General features: G+C 38.7%; 1 protein-coding gene across 1 annotated transcript; it reads left to right on the forward strand.

Annotated features, from left to right (window-relative positions):
• The first annotated feature begins 1,734 nt into the window (after positions 1-1,734).
• On the forward strand, positions 1,735-20,705 carry prkag2b (protein kinase, AMP-activated, gamma 2 non-catalytic subunit b). The gene is made up of 15 exons (XM_017471553.3): positions 1,735-1,997; positions 10,038-10,257; positions 13,365-13,576; positions 14,395-14,446; positions 14,637-14,737; positions 14,842-14,923; positions 15,581-15,639; positions 15,724-15,769; positions 15,858-15,912; positions 16,552-16,678; positions 16,848-17,013; positions 17,309-17,346; positions 17,511-17,657; positions 17,898-17,991; positions 18,599-20,705. The coding sequence occupies exons 1-15, from the start codon at positions 1,911-1,913 to the stop codon at positions 18,643-18,645; spliced, it is 1,533 nt and encodes a 510-aa protein (XP_017327042.1). The 5' UTR covers positions 1,735-1,910; the 3' UTR covers positions 18,646-20,705.
• Positions 20,706-21,352: the final 647 nt, after the last annotated feature.

Genomic DNA, 21,352 nt, shown 5'->3' on the forward strand with positions numbered 1-21,352 from the left:
GTTTGATGGAGCTGGCTGGGAGGCCTGAAAGTAGTGAGTTGCAGTAGTCCAGTTTTGAGATAACAAGAGTCTGGACTAGTATCTGTGTAGCCTGTTCGGTGAGGTAGAGTCGGATTTGCTTGATGCATACTTAATATCACAAATTGTCCAAATTGTATAAACCCGTAATGTTTTGCATGCTTTGAAGATGATGTGTACACAGGGAGTATAGGGACTCTGAGATGATGATGGTGATGGTGATTGTATTTATGTTGTTGTTATTCTTAAATGCTTAGTTTAAATGGTAAATATACGAGCAAATGGAGTCCCCAGTCCCCTGACTCGAACCCCATAGAAAACCTGTGGGGTGAACTCAAGAGGAGAGTCCACCAGCGTGGACCATGAAATGTGAAGGATCTGGAGAGATTCTGTATGGAGGAATGGTCTCAGATCCCTTACCATGTATTCTCCAACCTCATCAGACGTTATAGCTGTTATCTTGGCTGTAAGGGAGCTAGCGCAAAGTGTTGAATAAAAGGGTGCCAATAATTGTTGCACACCTATATTCAACAAAGATATTTTTTGGAGTATTTTTGTGTAATATATTTTTAACTAACTAACTCACAGCCTTCTTTGCTCAGATATACCACCAAGGATGCCAATATTACTGGAGGGCCTGTGTATACATTCTAGCACAGAGGATATATTATTCATCTGGCAACCCGGTCACATGAACAGTAATGCTGTTACCATATTATGGGGTTGCCATATTATGCTGTTCTTCCTCTGCAAATTAAACACTGAGGAACTAATGTTGCTTGGACGGGTCTAACCCACATGTAGACACAATATTTGAATCTGAGTTAGCTAACCTAGTTGGACATTTTGCTGAACACCCAAGCTCTGTAGTGCTCTGTTCGAGGCGAAGCCGCAAACATGTCATTGTCTGCATTTGTCTGCGAAAAATCAACAACAAACAAACAAACAGAAAACACCCCATCAGCATGAAAGTGAGTGAAAGCGAGTGACGTCAAACGTACATGGCCGCTCACGCCGTGACGTAACGTTCCGCTTCGCTACTTTTAAATGAGTTTATAGCGCAACTAACATTGTATCCGTTCATAAACGTATACAGACCAATACAGACGTAGACCAAACCATCAGACCATCAACACTGGAGTCATCAGTAACGTTAGAAAGCTTTGCTTGTTGCTAACGCTACTTACTCCCTGTTATCGTCAGCTAGCTAGTTTGTCGCTAAGTTGACTCACTGTCAGCTGCTGTTTCAGTTCGAAATGTTGCTGTTATTAGAAACCAGTAACCAGTAAAAGTGTGATTAAAGTAGCTGTTAGCAAGCTTTAGTTGGTCTGACCGAGCAATACTAAAAGATGTTTGTTGAGCTGTCCATGTTTTTTTCCTCACTTCACAGCATTAGTTCCTGTACCAGCTTATAAATAGTTGCACGTCACCAACCCCCCTCTAAAAAAAAGGAAAGATTTAAAAATAATAATAAATGCAGCTTTTTGTATTACCAAGACACAACAACAACAACAACAACAATTCTAATAATAATAATGATTATATATATATATATATATATATATATATATATATATATATATATATATATATATATATATTAAAGAATACTACTTATTATTGTTCTTCTGCTCTTTCTTTCCCTTAGATTTGTTATTCAATGTGGGCGTGGCTGTAAATGGAAGTCACAAGTTGAATCCTATCAATCTGGCAACCCGGTAGACCAGCGTTAAAGGAACTGGCTCCATTTTAATCACGCTTCCGTGAGTGCAGCTCGTCATACAGCTGTTTGTCAGAACTTTCTGCACACAAGCTTTACTGAACTTTACACACACACACACACACACACACACACAGAGTGAGAGAGAGCGAGAGAAATAGAAAGAGAGAAAATGGGCAGCACGGCAGCCGACGTGAAGGAGCGCGACTCGTCCAAGAAGAACCCGAAGAAGAAGCGCGCGCTGCGACTCCACATGCCCGTGAGTTCGGCTCGGGGTTCGGGAAGTTTCGGGGAAGGAGTTCGGGTTGAGTTTTATTCCTTTCCACCACCACTGTCTCCTGCACACATTGTGTTTATTGTTGTTGTTGTTGTTTGTTTGTTTGTTTGGTTGGTTGGTTTTTAAAGAAGTGACCTCAAGAGCATTGTAACGCGGATTTCACGGGAGCGCGCATTCTAATTAAGCGCGACTAATTAAGGACGCTGGGTAATAACTGGTTCATAACACCCTTATGAGCAGGGAAGTAAACATGGCACCCTGAAACGAAGTGCACATTCTCTGTGTTTATTCAGCAGCCTTTTATTAAAGGGTTAATCCAGGGCTTGGTATGTGCAGCTACTTCACTGTCATGTACTCACAACACTGCTACACAAACACTACCATGATTACTACTACTACTACTACTACTATTATTACTATTAATGTTTTGAATGTAAATGTATCAAGGAGGTCTAAATAAAAATCTGCTCTTCAAGCTACAATAATTAATAAGGAGTTACTAAGGATTTAAGGAACAAAACATTTATGGGTGTGCTGTTAAAGGAAAAATTATCACCAGCATGTCCTCAAGGAATGTTTTAAACCATAGCAATGATCATTTTGAATTTATTAAAGAGCAACACGTCATAATTTTAAATCTGTATTGTGGTTAGATTGAGTTCACACATCAAGATCTCACTTACGTTAAAGCAGCTGTAAGCAGTCATGATGTGAAAATTTTTATTTTATTTATGTTTTTTTTTTTTTTGGCTAAGCTTTTGAGCGTTCAGTTTTAGTGAAGCACGAACAAAGGCTGTTCAATCCCAACCAAACTTGTGATTTACAGCAATACAAGCCCGACACAAGGCGAGCGCTGGTCTAACGGACTGTTTGTACGTGAGAAGGGAAGCAGTGTGGCAGGAGTGAGGGATGATGGATGGGATGCTCGACGGAGGAGAAAGTCATCATTGGTCCGGTTCCTTCGTTCCTGGCATCTACAGTTTACAGCTTTATTTACGATGTATTAAGAGGGTAACGCAGTTGACCTTATCTGTATTAGGAGTTCAACCCTGAAGTGGGCATGGCCTAAACCTGCAAGAGTTAACTGCATAATTAGTCTACAGATGAGCATGGGATTGTGTTTTGTTTTTTGTTTGTACCTGTTCACGGTATTTTATAATGACTTCAGTTTGTTCTAGTAGATTCCACACAACATAAACAAACTAGTAGGCTATTTTAAAGCGGCACAACTCTGACCAGGCAGTCACTAAGAATGAGTAAATGATCACTGTACATGTACCGTGCGTTGTCATACAGCAGGTTCAAGGTTTTTGTTTCTCCGGCAATGAAAGTAAAAACCTCCCACTTGTTGCATTATCCATATCTGTAGCTGGCACGTGATTCGCCTGTTCATTTTGAACCTGCAAGTTAATATTTTAAGAGGAAATAATCTCATGTCCAGGGAGAAAAAAAATGATTTGCATGGAACACATGTCGAATTAAATTATGTCAGCGTTACATGCTCTCATGTTTATAAAAAAACAACAACAACAACAGAATTATAATGTTTACAGTCACAGCATTCGTCCTCTAAAGCAGGACTGTGTGTTATTAGATGGTTGTAAACAAGATATCTTATATGGCCTGAGCACCAGATAAAAGATTCAAGACGTAAGATTAATCCGGACCACAGTAATAATAACATCATGATAAACCCATTACGCCATACTTTACACATTAACCCTTTATGTGCTTCAGGACGTTCAGACAGTCCTGGTATTTTTTTTTCCTTTTCAGGCATCTGACAAATCAGCGCTTTAGTTAAATAGAGGAAGCTGGTGAATGTGGAACTTATGTAAAAGTGGAAGTGGATCATATTTCAGTCCTCATAAATATCGAATTAGGCTCTCAGCATTCAGTTTAAATACCAGCACTTTCACTCCCGCCATTTTCAGAAGCTAGCCAGACGTGTCAATCAATTTTATATAATGAATTAATAAGTCTTCATTTAAAAAAAATCAGATTATTAGGATGAATGCATTTACAAGTATAATGTTTTATCACAGTTTATGATACTATTAGGATAAAGTGATTATTTGCAGTTGGAGCTATTACCAAAACTTTATATCACACTACAGTTTATATATTAAGTATTTATAAAAATTTTTTTATAATAGACAGTACATAGATAAACATCATAAAGTCAAGCATTTAAAACCAATTCTTTCTTTTTTTTTTTTTAAACAAATAACAAAACGAAGCTGAAGGGGGCATCGGTTTTGTCATTTAAATCTTCATCTACTGTAGCTTTTTAAAAGTGAAATAAAATAAAATGAATTAACTGAATAGCTAAAATAGCATTAAGTCATCATTTAAGTGCCATCGTTTTTAGACTTTTTTCCAATTTAATGCATTAGGCAGCGCTGTCAATCGGGCGTACCTATTAGAACAATAGGCCACGCCCACACCGCAGACAGTTCTTAGATTGGGTCATCTAAAAAGGTCTTTTAATTCTGTTTATGCCTTGTTTCTTCATGGGTTGGGGGCGGCGGGGAGTGGTGAAGGAAATGAGCCAAAAACACTGAGAAAAGTCCAGGTTATACCCAAGGACACTCCACCAAAGACAAAATCACAATACATACAGACAAAATACTCAGGCGTTGTTGCCGTCTAAAACGAATCCACGATAAATGAGAAAAGCAAAGCGACGGTGTTTGTTTCGGAACAACAGCGAACGCTAAACAGTGTGACATTTTGACCACCACGCTTTCGAGGCCTGAGTTTCGGTATTGACGCGTGTATTTTTTCTCACAGTTTTCCATCAAATTCAATTCAGCGCTCACAACGCTGTCATTGTTGTCTTTTCTGGCTTCTCCACAGGATCTGAGTTCCTACACATCTCCTCATTCGAAAGGAGAAAAAGACAAATTCGGTAACGCTGGAACACCGAAGGTAAAGGCTGACCCGATGTCAGTGGTTAAACAGAAAACACGAATAGCGCTTCTGGCTCTTCCAGCACAGCATGGCTGAATGCCAGATTCTGATTGGTCAGAAGGTGTTGTGTAATTTTGCTGATAGTCGTGCAGCTGCAAATCACAGGTTTGCATCAGAATACGTTTCTATAGCAGCGGGTCACGGCTCGGTGCGTTGAATGGAAACTTGCGAACGTTAGCAAGCTGCTGTGGTACAACAGAAAAGAAACGCTGACGTTATATAGGGGAATAAGCCGCGTCGAGGTGGAGTAGCTCCACTTCATCACGCGCGCCACCTTGCTGTTAATTATTTCTTTTCCTAAAACAGCTCAAGAGTGCTTTGTTCCTTATGTCCTCATTATTTCCTTATCTTGACACCAGTTTGTCCGGGTGAACCAATGATTACGCTTGCAGTCGCTGTAACTTGGAAAATTGGCAGGAACTGGAATAACATTTCTCACCAAAGATGATGAGAAGAGAAGAACAGTGATCAGTTTAAGATGAAGATGAAGATGAGATGAGGCATTTTCTCATGATTATGGTAAAAAAAAAAAAAAAATCAGTGAGTATATTGTGTGTGTGCGTAAGTGTTAGTGTATCAGATTCCTATCATACCCTGTAATCACTGGCACCAGGTAGCTTTTGTTCAGCTCTGCATGCCCATGAGGTGTGTGAAAGGTGTGTTTGTGGTCTGGTGACTTTTTAAATTGGATCAAGTACAAAGGAAAGGTATGCATTTCCAGGCGCTAAATACGAAGCTTGTCTTTACAGTGTTAAAACTTTATCAAAAATTCTCTTCTAAAGCACAAACAATACGTTTATTACGTCATCAGTACCACAAGATTGTATTTAGTTGATCATTAATCTTACAGAATACACCATTTTAGCTTATTTGTACAGCTAGCTTGCCAGAATTACCTCATTCTGTTAGCCAGCTAGCTGTCTACCTTGTTATATTAGCTAGCTACTGCTAGTTTTTTTGTGTGTCAGTTATTTTATGTTGTTTCTACAACATGCTAGCTGGCTCTTTTTTATTTTTTATTTATTTATTTACCTGAGGCTAGTTATCTCCTTTATTAGATTAGCAATCTAGCACTAGCATATTCCTACCCGTTATTAGCCAGTGATGTTAGTTTTGTCACAGAGAGTGCCACGTAGAGCAGGATGATAAAAAGACAGGATTCATGGCTGTAAAACTTCAAGAAAATCAGACCCTATCTCACCGAACAGGCTACACAGCTAATAGTCCAGGCTCTTATCATCTCAAAACTGGACTATGGCAATGCACTACTCTCGGGCCTTCCAGCCAGCTCCATCAAACCCCTTCAGATGATTCAGAATGCAGCAGCACGCCTCGTCTTCAACCAGCCCAAGAGAACCCATGTCATACCCCTCTTCATCTCCCTCCACTAGCTTCGTGTAGCCGCCCCTATCAAATTCAAGGCCTTGATGCTCACCTACAAGACCTTGTCTGGAACAGCACCCTCCTACCTCAACACTCTCCTGAAGGATTATGTTCCCTCACGCAATCTGCGATCGATTAGCGGCCAACGCTTAGTAGTTCCTACTCAGTGTGGCTCAAGGTCCCTTTCCAGAACCTTCACACTATTTGTCCCTCAGTGATGCAACGAACTTCTATCCTCAATCCGGACCGCAGAATCTCTCACCATCTTCAAAAAACAGCTAAAGACCCACCTCTTCCGTGAACACCTAACCAACCCATAAACCCCCCCCCAAAAAAAAACCTTACTCTGGCACTTACTTACTTACTTTGCTTCTTCTAGAACTCTATTAAAAGATCTTGTATAGTAGCACTACTTGTATTGTTCTGTGCTTGATATATTGCTTTGCTGGTATTTTCTCATTTGTAAGTCGCTTTGGATAAAAGCCTCTGCTTTTTTATAAATAAATAAATAAACAAACAAATGTAAATGTAAAACTGTACACCCTTAAACACACACACAGTGTTAATTGTTGGTTGCGATTGATGTTGTTGTATTTTGGTAGTTTAAAAAAAAAATCTTATTAAAATTAAAACGTTTTTGGACTGTATTACTCACGTTTATTGAGTTATGTCAGTGTTGTGGCATTTGGTGTGACCAGTATGATAGTGCATCAAGGAATAAAATGCCAAAAATATCGTTATGTTCTCTTTTTAATGTTATACTTTGTCACTCGAGAGGAAGTACTCATCTTGTACTAGTCTTCTGTTCGTCCAGCAAAATGCTGTCTAGAACATAACGGGCGTTTTTTACTCTAAAGTAGCAGCTTGTTATCTCATCAGACTCTCTCTATATTGAAAAGGCTTACTAAGCTCCTGTCTAGAATGAGCACGGCTGGCGTGTATCTCCTTCCTGTTTCAAAAGGAAGTATGTCAATATACCGAATCAGATCACAGTGCATGCCGTAAGTCGGAAGGAAGGAAGGAAGCCGGGTGAAATCCTAGCATGTGTTTAATGAGTACACACTTCTCAGTAGCACTTTTTTCTCATTTTCTCATGACTGTGCTTGTTCTGGATCCAGCTCGGTGTTTGTGGGAGAAACAGAGATGTTTTGGGAACGCAGAGTTTACAGGCTAAACGAATAAAACGTCGGTAATTGTCATCAGCAGTAAATACAGCACCAGCGGTAATTTACGGCTCAGTTACAGTACGAAGGTTTATTTGGTGTTGCGTTTCCTCAGAGGAAGTGTTCTTGAACTTTCATAAGTTGCTTGTTCAGATCATTTACCATTCAGCTCCCGAGAAAGACATTCAGATTAGAATGCTGCACAGGCAAAAAGATAGACGGATTCTGAGAGTGCTGAGATATACACATATAGATGGATAGATGGAAGGGCAGATGATAAGAAAGAGAGATGGGCAGATAGATAAATAGATGTCAGTCAGACAGACAAACGGATGACGGACAGACAGACAGACATACAGATAGATAGATATATAGATAGATAGATAGATAGTTTACATAATATATACACATAGGTGAATTAATAAATAGACTCATGGATGGATGGATGGACATAATATACACATACTATGTACTATATGGTATATATGATGGATGAATAGGTGGATGGATGGATGGATGAATAAGGTGGATGGGTGGATGAATCGATGGATGAATAGGTGGATGGATTAGTTTGATGGATGGATGAATGGGTGGATGGTGTGTGGATGGATGGATGAATGGGTGGCTGGATAGGTGGATGGAGTAGGCTGATGATGGAGGGATGGAATGATGGATGGATCAATGGGTGGATGGTGTGTGGATGGATGTATTAAGTGGATGGGTGGAATGATGGATGGATGAATGGGTGGATGGTGTGTGGATGTATTAGGTGGATGGATGGATAGACAGTGATTCACACAGTTTATGAAACTCAGCTGGAGTCACTGACCCCATTAATATGTCCCAGTTTCTGACTGGAGAGAATAAATGCTCTGTAAACAAACACAGTTTCTAATGGAGTCTAATGATTCATCTGTTTCCACATAGAACTTTCTGGAACTCTGTAAAACACTAATGTACAAAACAACGAGGTGATCTACATTTAAAAGCCACTTCTTTTATCTACTTCATCCTGCCTCCTACAGTGGAGTCCCAAAGTCCCAGAAACACTACCAAGAAGTGTTTTCTCGTCGTTTCTCACCTGATCAGTGTGTTCTGCTTCATCGTGGCTGTTTTCAGTCAATATCAGCACTGTTTTGATTGCTCCTAGTAAAGAAGTGGGATTTTTACGCTCCAGTTTTTGAAATTAAAAACCTGGTAGTGATGCAGACTTTCTGACCTTCATGTCCTGAGTTCCGCTCCGAACCCGAGCTGGCTAATAGCGACTAAAAATGATAGATTTTTTTTTGCCAATCAGATTTTTAGTTTGATGCACCACTTATCCCAGTTCATGTGTGTGTGGTCTTACACTGCACATGTTTATAGAGTCCTGACGTCAAAATGATCTCATAATCAGAAGGCAAATAAAACCCAGGCCAATAAAAATAGCCTCCAAAAAAAAAAATCAATGTTAGGATTGTAAAAGCTTTGAGCCCGTGAGCGAATAAAGTCCCTGAACACGCGGTAAATGTTTGAAGGTTGCTTTTTCTCTTTGAGGGCTTCAGCTTTGTTGAAATGTCACACTGCTAAAAAAAAAAAAAAAACAACAACAACAATAACCCAGTGACCTATAATGAAAACAGCAAAAAGCATTATTACATATTTGCCCTCTGATACAAAAATTATTATACAGGTGTAATGTTCAGGTGACGAAAAACATTTACTATTTAAATTTATTTTATTATTCACATTTTTTATAGTCAACTGTAAATGGATTGATGGAACCAACCTAGTACAAAATTTAAAAAACAACCTTAGAGATGACACTTCACCTCGACTTAAACGCTATTCAAAAGCATTCGGAAAATTTTACGCTTGTTAAAAAACGCCAGATTATGAATATGCAAATTTGGAAACGCACCCCCCTCCCCCCAACAAGTCCTCCTGCCATCCTAGGTGACACTTGGACATGACTGAAATTTCAGCATCAGAGTCTCCATTTGCACCGTCATTGTCTCAACGATCTGCTTAAAAGCAGAATATACCGTTACCATGCCAACCATGGATTTGTTTATCACATTATAACATTAATAACTAAGTTAGCTAGCTGACTCACTTAGCACACGGGTCCTGTGGCAGAAAGTTTCCATGCTGTACGGGCGTTGTTTAAAAATTTACACGTCTTACAGGATTGGATAAAATACGTTTTTGCATGTTTTGTGACATCACAAATGTAGCTCCACCCCCTGAATCGGTTTTGTGCAGAAGTATGGGAAAACTTTGTTTTTTTACGTCTAAAAAAAAAACTTGGATAATGAGAATCAGGCCAATCAAGACGGGTTAATATTATTTAAAAAATTACATTATTATTATTTTTATTTATTTATTTATTTTAAAAATAAGGTGATATATATTTCAGTGTTTGCTGTTTATATTCGAGTCATTTTTTATTCCCTTTGCTGATTTTAATGAATGTCGAGTTTCTGTTTAATAAATGAGGGTTTTTTTTTTATGTTCCATCCAGGGAGAAGAGCCCATGAATACATCTAAAGGTTTTTCACGGAGATCTCCACTCCCTCAGCCATCAAGCCCCATATCGGCCCCGGTCCGCAATTCCCCTAAAGCCATCTTCCCGTACCACCAGGAATCGCCTCCTAAATCCCCCCACCGTCTCAGCTTCAGTGGTATCTTCCGCTCGCCATCTAATCCCTCCAGCATCAAGATCTTCTCCAGAACCCGGAAAGGTGAGAAAATGCTTTAGTCAAGGATCCTAGATTTCCTGCCTGTCAAAGCATTAAAAAGGTCAATAAAAAAAGGGAATGTTAGCTGTTGCAGTAGAATCATGAGCAGTGAGCATCTGAATATAAATCTCATCTCTGGGTGTGAAATGTTCCCATATTTCCTACATAGATAGTTGTGTTTACATTAACGCTGACGTAACTAATTAACCTGACCTTCACGTAAACTTCTCATGGTTGAACGTACACAGCCAGGCTGGTTTGATTTCTTATGAATTTGAGCTCAAATTTCTGCAGTGCTGAGGTTCAGTAACTTCCTGTTTTGAGCGACGTTCGAGACTTCAGGCAGGAAGCGCCCCGATAATGGCTGTGGTTTACAAGCCTTTGATTTGTTTGATGGCTGACGCAGCATGTGGAGAGAAAGTGCTGTTGTGTTTTTAATTGTATTCAGATGATACATGCTTTCCTTGTTGCTATCGAAAGCTCACAGGTGCACGAGTGGTGAGGATGGAGAGTGGCACTGAGTTTAAATTTGATCTCTGATACGGATGTCTAAAGGTCTTTTGTGGTCCAGGTTACACAGAGCATGTGCACATTTCCGCTAACATATATAAGAGTGAAATAACTGTAGTATTACTAAAATTATATATCAAATAATATCATGTTGTTATTGGTGCTAAATTTGTAATGTTGTTATTACTAAATGCATTGTTAATACTAAACATATAGTGCTATTCTTACTAAATACATAGTGTAATTATTTCATATACTGTATAGTATTATTACTAAATATATTCTGAGTATTACTAAACATGTACTGCTATTATTACTAAATATGTATGAGATTATTGCTATAACAAATATTCATATTACTAATGTAAATCTAATACCAATACTCATGTCTCATTGCTAATATACTCACTAACTATTCTAATACTATCTATTACTGTTCAGTTCTTGCTAATATTTTCATTCTTTATCGCTAGTATGCATACAATCGTTCTGCATTATTCCTTACACATTCATATCCAAGAGTAATTCTTTATTGCCTTGACTTTTTATGTTATTGCTAAAATACTTCTGTCTAGTACCAGTACTAGACAGTAATACTAGCAGTATTACAGCTAATATACTCAAAACCCGCCACCAACATTTTTTTTTTTTGGATAAAGTAGTATACAATATGCATTCTATGTATAGTAGTATACAGTGTGCTTTTTTCGTTTATGGTTATATCCAAGAGTAATACTCGTGTCTTATTCCTTTTACACTCATAACCAACACTAATACTCAGGCTTTACTGCTAATATACTCATATTTAATACTAATACTCAAAATTAATTAATTAATTAATACTCAACATTTGTTGTTAATATACTCATATCCAACGCTAATATTCAGGCTTTGTTCTGAATATATTCATATTTATTACTAATACTCAAAATCTATTCTTCATATATTTGTATTTAGTACTAATACTCAATTTATTCTTAATATACTCATATCCAATGCTAATATTCAGGCTTTTTAGTTAATATTAGTGCACAGTAGGTGCGTTTGAAGGATGGGTTCATTGTTTTCTCTTAAACGGATCCGTGAGTTCCTGAAGCGGCAGTGCTGTGACTCACTCTTCCCTGTTTGGTCTTTGGTGAGAGGAATATTCCGAACTTTAGGCCAGAGACAGAATGTGCAGATTCGGTTAAATGACTTTTCCCTTCCTTCATTCCATCTGAAATGGATGTGCTTTTAGAGCCGTGGGATTTGTTTCTGGAAACATCTCCAAGGACATGCTCTGGTTGGCCGTGTTTCAGTTAAACAGTTTTTATTCCAGGAGCTGATGATAGACTATAAAAAAAAAGTATTTATTACTACAACATTTCGGTGCCATTTTTCACATCGTGCTAACAGTTTGCATGCGGCTGTGTGATGCGCACTTCACTTGGGTCTGCTAGCACACACAGCGGAGACAAGAAATGTACTGAAATGTAATTCTAATGGAAGGGTTTAGGACCGAATAGCATCTGAGGATTCTTTTAATGCTAACTAGATGCTAGTTTGTTTGATAATTCTCACTCTCGGTGTTAGCAGGTGGTTCGAAAACAAACAGCATGGAAGTGTTTACCTCCCCTGAAGTCGGAGATGAGACGAAGTTTCTGAGAGTGGTGTTTCCCAGAAAGCATTGCATCATGTTGCCTGGTACATGGAATAAGACTTGGGATGCTGTTAATCTTGATCGGATTTCAAACGTTTCTAAAGAGAAAGTCATCCCAGGCTATTTTTACACCAAGCAAAGGGTCACACTTAGCTCAGCTGGAGTTTCAGAGAAAGGTAGCATGCTAGCTACACATTACTGCATTAGACATTGGTGACTGTATAAGCATGCACATACACACATCCATGTGGTGTAGCTCACTGAGCAGCTGAGGATACTCTTGAGGGCTTTGTTTTGGAGAACTTTGGCTGAAGTAACTCGGGAGGAGGGAAATAAATATAAAAGAAAAAGTAATTCAGGTAGCATGAGCACTGCAACACTAATAGACTCTGAAGTGCAGTGTTGCCAGATCTGCAAGTTTTCCTTTGGAATTGACCTGCTCGTGAACGACATTGTGTCAGGAATTTGAAATATTCCTAGTTTTGGAGGTGTTAAGCCAGACAGTGCGCTTTGAAACTCGTTTATCAGCTTCTGTGGAATGTGTAGCATTAGCAACGGTAAAACAAGAAACCAGCATGGTGGCACGCTGAGCAGGAAACTTCAGAGGAAAGCTGGGATTCCAGTTGTGTACATGTTCCATACCTATTCCTGTGGTAATATGTGTGTGTCTGTGTGAGACATTTTCAGTGCCTTGAGTTTTACACGCATTAATATCAGAGAGGTGTTTCACTCCATTGTGGTCACAGGAAGGCGTTTCTTATCTCCATCTCGATCTAACCAGCGTTCCTATGCTGGTTGCCATGGTGATACTATGTGCTCATAGTAGTGCTTTAAAATATTACTACAGCTTACTTAGCTTAATAACAGCCAAGTAATATATTTTTTCTATAATTATTTATTATATAAAAATGTATGTAATATATGAAAAAATAATATGTAGTGTATTTTATGTGTGTTGTAGTGTCTGGGCCCCTGTCTCCACCCACCACGCCCACTCACAGCTGCAATCCTCCGCTTTTCTCACCTGATGAGAGGCGACTGCGCTCGCTCTCGTCTCCACCTGATACGGGCCTTCAGCGCTTCAGTCTGGCTTCAGCAAGCTCCGCCTCCTCTAGCCCCAGCCCTGTCAGATATAGCCCCTCCCCTTTACACATCAGGTCCGCCTCCCGTCCAGTGAGTGGTATTTTGTATCTCTGTAGCTTACACTTAAAAATAAAAAAATAATAATAAAATAAACACACAAGCACTCTGAACAAATAAACATAAACACGTGTTTATGGGCGTGTCTCAAATCATACATCCTGTTCACTATATTGGCCACATAAACACCATTATTAGGCCACGATATGTGAGTGTCTCAAATAGACCACATAAACATCACTGTGGGCATGTCTCAAATCAGCCTGTTCACTATATAGGCAACATAAACACCATAAGTAGTCTACTGTGTGCGTTTCTTAACACACCTTGTTCACTATATAGGCCACATAAACCCCATAAATAGTCTACTGTGTGCGTGTCTCAAATCACACAGCTTGTTCACTACATAGGCCACATAAACACCATTATTAGCCCACTGTGAGTGTGTCTCAAATCTCACACCCTGTTCACTATATAGGCCACATTAACACCATCATTAGTCCATTGTGGATGTGTCTCAAATCACACACCCTGTTTCTGTCCTCTGTTTGAGTTGTACATACAAACAAATTATGCTAGTTGAAATCACGTATTGTGATTGGTTGCCACCAGTTCAGCATGTATTACACAGTAAAATATATAAGCTTAATATTCTAGAAAGCTAATAAGGGCAACACGTGTACAGACTAGGACTCGACATGAACAGACATGCATGAATTAATAAATGTCTGTAATACGTATTGTTTACTTTTACACTATTGGCACTATTCAGTTTCTAACAACACGTTATTAAATGTAATCTTATCCGAGATTATTCCAGACTAAAGTGAGGTTTATGTCTCTCTCCTCAGGTGTACGGTTCAACTGAAGGCATGTTGGAGAAACTGGACCTCAGTAATGACGGTGAGCAACCGAAACAAAAAACCTTTTTATTATTATTGGCGTTTTTTCCTTTTTCCAGAGTGGTAACAGTTACTAAACGAATCTTAAGAAGTGGAGAAATAAAACATGAACAAAATGGTGGCTCAGAGGAGATCATCTAGATGAATGTAGACGTGTGTAAAAAAAATAAAGAAATGTTTTTGTCTTCCAGAGCCGGGCTGTGATATCTACACACGCTTTATGAAGTGCCACAAGTGCTATGACCTCATCCCGACCAGCTCAAAGCTAGTCGTCTTCGATACGACACTACAGGTAGGAAGGAAAAAAAAGTGTGGAGACATCGAAACAGCCTGTATGTCGATCATAATCACTGTGGCAACGGTGACAGTGTAACACTCCCGCTCTGTGCTTTTCAGGTCAAGAAAGCGTTTTTTGCTTTGGTCGCTAACGGAGTGAGAGCTGCTCCACTGTGGGACACCAAAGAGCAAAGCTTCGTGGGTGAGAACACACACACACACACACACACACACACACACACACAATTATATGTTTTTATCCACATAAAAAGTGTACAGGTAATTTCAATATGATAGGAGTTTAAGGTTTACCTGACAAACTAACCTTATTGTAAACACGCTAAATCACAAACTAAGATTATGGTAAAGAGGCTAACATGCAAATTAGCACCATAGTAAATTGGTTAAAATACAAACTAGTGTTATAGTAAAAACTCAAAGTACAGCATGGACTCTCACACTCTCACATTTCCACAAAGAAACTAGCACTATAGTGACAAGGCTAAGATGCAAACAAATTAACCCTGTTGTAAAAAAGCTAACCCTCAAACAGGTTAGCATTACGATAAAAGCACTAATTCATAAACTAGCATTAGAGTAAACAGGCTAACTAGCAAATTAACAATATAGTAAACAAACTAACACAGAAAGTATACTATAGAGACTTATAGGAAAGATGCGAATGCACCATTATTAGCACAGAAAACTAGAAACAATTATAGCTTATATAATCCTTGTCTAACGTTTGAGTTGTGGATTCTTTACGATCAGTGAGGAATCAGCTGCTAATAAATGACTGCTAATTGCTGGTAATGTAAACAGTGCTAATGGAAAGCGATGGCGAATTATTTTTCATTAGGAATGCTGACCATCACAGACTTCATCAGAATTCTGCACAGATACTACAGATCACCTCTCGTGAGTGTTTTAATCTTCTCAAACAGGTTTTTACCCTCTATGAAGCTGACGTTTTAGTGAGTGAACATGATTTGGTCCTCACAGGTGCAGATATACGAGCTGGAGGAGCACAAGATCGAGACATGGCAAGGTCACTGTTCACATTCAGAATTAACATTAGCTTTTCCTTCATTATCACAGTAATAGCAATAATTTGTGCATTGTGTTGTCTTCAACAGAACTCTACCTGCAGGAAACGTTCAAGCCCTTGGTGAGCATTTCACCTGATGCAAGGTGAGCACTCGTGTCTGCGTTTCACAAACGAACACGCTTCTATTGGTTTTATTTCGTTTCTGATTTCTAACTTAAAGACTAACACAAACAAGCATTATAGTAAACTGTTTAACTCAAACTGAATTAGTAAAAAAAAAAATCAGATTGAAAAAAGCGAGGAAATCTGAATGGATCAGTCAGCAAATCTCAAACAATTATATTTTTTAACAAATTTGTATGAATAAGTGAACCAATTTGAACAAATCAGTGAACAAATTGAAATGAATCATTGAGCAAATATGAACAAAACATTAAACCAAATGTCTGATCAAATCAGTGAACAAATCTCAACGAGTTAAATATAAACGAATCAGTGAACAAATCTGAATGAATCAGTTACCAATCCTAAACGATCAGTGAACAAATCTGAATGAATCATTGAACAAATCTAAATGGATCGGTGAATCAGTGAATAAACCTAATCGAATCTGAACAAGTTGAACAAATCAGTGAACAAATCTGAACAAATCAATGAACAAATCTGAATGAATCACTGGACTCAAGTCACTGAAAAGACCCAAAGATATCAACTCTACTCTGTTAATATGAACCTGTGGTGCTCAAGTGTGTATTTTATTTTATTTAGTGTTTTTTTTGCAGCATATTTGACGCGGTTTATTCCCTCATCAAAAATAAGATCCACCGTTTACCCGTGATCGACCCGGTCTCAGGGAACGTCCTCTACATCCTCACACACAAGCGGATCCTCAAGTTCCTGCAGCTGTTTGTAAGCCGGGCTATTTAGTACCTCATCTACAATTCTGGGGTTGGGGCTGTTAAGTGTTGTGCAGAATCTAGCTAGATTTATTTTTTATTTATTTAAAAATGATAATCAGAACATGGAACGTGGAGAAAATGTGAGGCAGGAAGTTCCACAGGAATGCTATCTCTTTCAGGTGTGTGAGATGCCCAAGCCGGCCTTCATGAAGCAAATGCTGAGCGAGCTGGGCATCGGCACGTACGACAACATCGCCTTCATCCAGCCGGACACGCCCATTATCAAAGCACTAAGTGTGTTTGTAGACAGGAGAGTGTCAGCGCTGCCCGTCGTCGACAACACCGGTACGAACCCGACAAGCATGCTAGCTTTGTTACCATAAACGTAACCATGGGAACGCCGTGTAGTGATCTACGCACCTGTCAGGTTGTGTGTCGTGTTAGCTAGCTAAATGCAACCATGGAAAAGACATGTGGCAAGCTTCGCACCTGTCACGTTGTGTCACAATAGCTAGGGAAAGGTATACGTTAAAGGTATACGTTACATTTTCAAGCGGATTGTTTACGAACGTTAGATTTCGGATTTTGTCTCTGTTATTGTTTTGTTGTCACTCACAGTTTTTTTACTTTTTTCATGTAGGAAAAGTCGTGGATATTTATTCCAAATTTGATGTCATAGTAAGTGCTTTCTTTCATTCGCATATTTTATTTCATGTACGTCTTGGCCAGCTACACGTGACGACGGGAACAATGACTTTGGTATTTTGGTAATAAAATCCAAATTCCACTGTACAGCATGTAGATCATATACAGCGTCGCTCTGTGTTCGTGATTGTGTGCAGAACCTGGCGGCAGAGAAAACGTACAACAACCTGGACACGAGTGTGACTGAGGCGCTGAAACACCGCTCGCAGTACTTCGAGGGAGTGATGAAGTGCAGACGACACGAGACCCTGGAGACCATCGTGGACAGGATCGTTAAGGCTGAGGTACATACTGATCTGAAGCGGCGTCTGATTGGCTGCCAAGCCTCGAACCACATCTATAACATTAATAGCATCACCGGGGAACGATACGAGGACGGCCATTTAGGATTTCTTTATTTCAGCGTAGATTTTTCACATGTCTAAACACCTGATTTGGCTCAGGTTTTTAATCATAAATTCTTTAATAATAATAATAATAATAATAATAATAATAATAATATTACATGACTCGCTGTTGTGCAGGTGCACAGGTTAGTGGTGGTGGATGAAAACTCCAACATCGAGGGCGTCATCTCTCTATCGGACATCCTCCAGGCTCTGGTTCTCTCCCCTGCAGGTATAAACCCCTACCTGAAATCCTTCCCTCCATCATTCCAATCACTCTCGTTCTCACCCCCCCCCCCCCCCCCCCCCCCTTCATCAGCACTTTAAAATGAAGTAATTAAACGCCTCTAAGTTTACGCACTGATTAGCATTTAAAACAACAGTGTACCATCTTCATGATACTCGCAAAATAAATAAATAAAGATGATTTACAGAAAGGGTTTAGAGAGAATTGTCTTTTTCGTTTTTTGTTAGTTTGCCTTAAATGAATGTTCACTGTGGGGCGTCCCAAGTGATATAGAGGGCGGAGCCAATGCAAATAGATTCATTTAGCACCTGCTGTGTGATTTACAGCCGGAAGAATTTGTGTGCGAGTCAGTATGACTGAAAGGCAGGTACTAAATTTAGCGGAGTCCTGTTTTACGCCAGTTTAGTGTATATTATGTAGTGTGTATTTACAAAATTTGATGTAAAATAATCAGAAAGTTCGTTAATATTCGTTGTAATGCAGTGGGTTTTAAAAAAAAAAAAAAAAAAAAAAAAAACGGAAATGGTGCAATTATGGTACTTGAATTATTCGGCAAGTAAATATCAACTCGTGTTTGTGTTTCTTTCCACAGGCTTAAGCAGGAAGGAGGATAGAATGGAAGGCAGAGAGGGCACGTAGCGAGCGTTACACGAGTCTGAGAGAGACGTGGCTTCAACTTGACGTGCTGCGCGGACAGACTTCATTGTGATACACTGTGTAATATTTGTAACATTTGTCCTGCTGTACTGTACCCTGCTCTGTTTTACGGGCTCAGTTGCTGCTCCGTTTCACCGTTTCTAAGGACACTACAGGGAGATCATCTCGTACGCCACGTGGGTCGAGTCGTCTAAGGCGGAAACCTGCTGAATTTTAAGGTGGAAACCTGTTGAATTTTAAGGTGGAAACCTGTTGAAATTTAAGGTGGAAACATCACCAGCGTTTCATTTTCCGGACATCTTAAGTTGCTTTTTAAGCATTTTTTTTGTATGCAAAAATCATTAGCTGGACGTCTTTTAGCTGATGTACCTACCATAACCATGACAACGCTGGTACGTGTGCCTTCTGATTGGACAGGCTAATCAACTAACCCATCGATATAGATTTGTAACTCGAAAGAATCGAAATCGTCCTATTTCGTTTGTCAACACATCTGACCTATCGTAAATCTAGACTAATTTACACGTGGGTTTTTTTTTCTTTTCTTCCAGGACTCTGTCCTCTGTGTTGGTTTTTCTTGCTCGATCCATGAGCTGTGACCTGATTGGTCAGGAAATTAAAAAGAGGTGTAATGCAGCTGCTTTTATTTAAAAAAAACAAACAAACAAACAAACAAACAAACAAACAAAAAACGTGAAAACAGGGGTCCAACCCGCCCCACCAAAAAAAAAAAACCATGGAGGACAAGTGCTGGTGAAAAACGAGCGAATAGACGTTTCAACTGTACGACATTTTCAACTGGAAATATCTTATTGCCGACGTTCGAACGTTTTGCTCGGAGCTCGGTTGCAAGTCACACAACTTAAGCTGTCTGAGAGTTTTTGCTAAAAAATCTGCTGTGCCTTTAACGTATAAAGACAATTGAATGTATGAAATCCTTTATCTTGCTCTTAATGCCACGCTGATAATCAGACAATCCGATCTACCGTGACAATCAAGCTGCACAATACTATTATAATGGACACTTTAAAATGCAAAAATCCCATAATAATTCTGTTAAGAGTTTTATTTTTATTTTGTATAGATGTTTGAAACATTCCTGCTGAAAAAATTATTATAAACCTTAGGAAAATTCTCTAAATGGTTTCCAGTGCATGACAGGAATGAGCTTAATGGTTTCCAACATACTCCTCAAGATTTCCATTAAGGAGTTTCTGGTTGCTATTAACATCTCCAGGTGCTGTGTTTCATGGTCTTGATGTGTGCCATGAGAAACTATTAGGAACGACGCATTCCATTAAACAGACCATCAGAAATACATTAAAGCTTATTAGGAATCAGTGAAAATCGATCTTGATTGGGGTTTTTAAAAAGATTTTTGATGATGTTTAGGTTGAATAAGATTTTCAGATGAGTAAAGTTTTAATATTTAATACAGTATTGCGATTCCGACATGAACCATGATCAAATTTGAAGTTATTTTTGTCTGATATATGGAGGTTTTGTTAGTTTCCTGTCCATCATTTTCCCCCACAACTACATTTTATATATATATATATGAGCTTTATTTTGTATATGCTGATTGTTTTTCAGATTTTTTTTAACCAAAACTGTACAAACGTACACAGTGTTCTCTTTTTTTTTAGTCAAATAATAAAAGTTAGATAAATAATCCAAAAACAAAGAATAACACACGCACATCTTTACAACGTTACAACGGTTACAGAGAAGATTTTGGGTGAGAAGGACTCGATTACATTCACATAAAAGAGGAAATGGTGTGGATTTCGTTTTATTTTGATACGTTTCTATTTTTAAAAATGCTGCGTTGTTCAGTTCTGTTGTTTTGTGCGTGGGAAATAGATGCATATGTAAATTTATGCAAATGTCAAGGTTTTTTTTGTGATGTCTGGTTTCTGGTGAAACAGAATGAGAAAAATGTTCGAGTCGTTTTCATGCACATGGACGACGACACTAATGTCAATGTAAATGTTTTTTTTTTTTATGAAGTATTAACTTCAAATACACGCACACTGCCTTCATGTTTGTGTTTTAGTGTTTGATTTATCAGTAATTTAAAAAATCAAATAATAAAATATAATAAATAAAAGTGAGGTTATAGTTTATAACGAGATGTTAGTAAGTGATTGCATCGATTTAATACTAAAACTATTGCAATGACGGCTGTATCCACTAGGTGGCATCATAGAATTATATAACTTTCCTAGGCCTCCACTGCTGGAAGTCTCTCTTTAAAGCAATTAATTTGTAGGGATATGGCTTTTGTCCTTTACAGGCTCTCGGATTTGCTAGAACATAAAAACGATAACGATGCGTCAAAATGAAAACTCTTGGCTGAAACTGAAGATGTACAAGTGAAAATAAATGTATAAATTGTAATAATTAATTTAGCCTTTTATCATTTGAAAATAATAGCACATTCATCTTTATACCTTTGAACCTTTTCTGCAAGATTAAGTCGATATTTTCTGGCACGAGTCATTTTCTTGATTCTCGCAGACTCTTCACTTCATCCGACTGAGTTTCCTGCTCGAAATAAGAATGAACAAAGTGCACTTTCTGTCAAAAATGAACAAACCAGAGCCTGTCAGACGGGGTGTGCAAACTTTTGCATCGTGGTGAATCAAAGGAGTCGGCTCGCAACAACTGGTTTACTGAAACGGGTTGA

This window comes from Ictalurus punctatus, chromosome 7 (assembly GCF_001660625.3).
Source record: "Ictalurus punctatus breed USDA103 chromosome 7, Coco_2.0, whole genome shotgun sequence".
In the NCBI taxonomy this organism is placed as follows: Eukaryota; Metazoa; Chordata; class Actinopteri; order Siluriformes; family Ictaluridae; genus Ictalurus; species Ictalurus punctatus.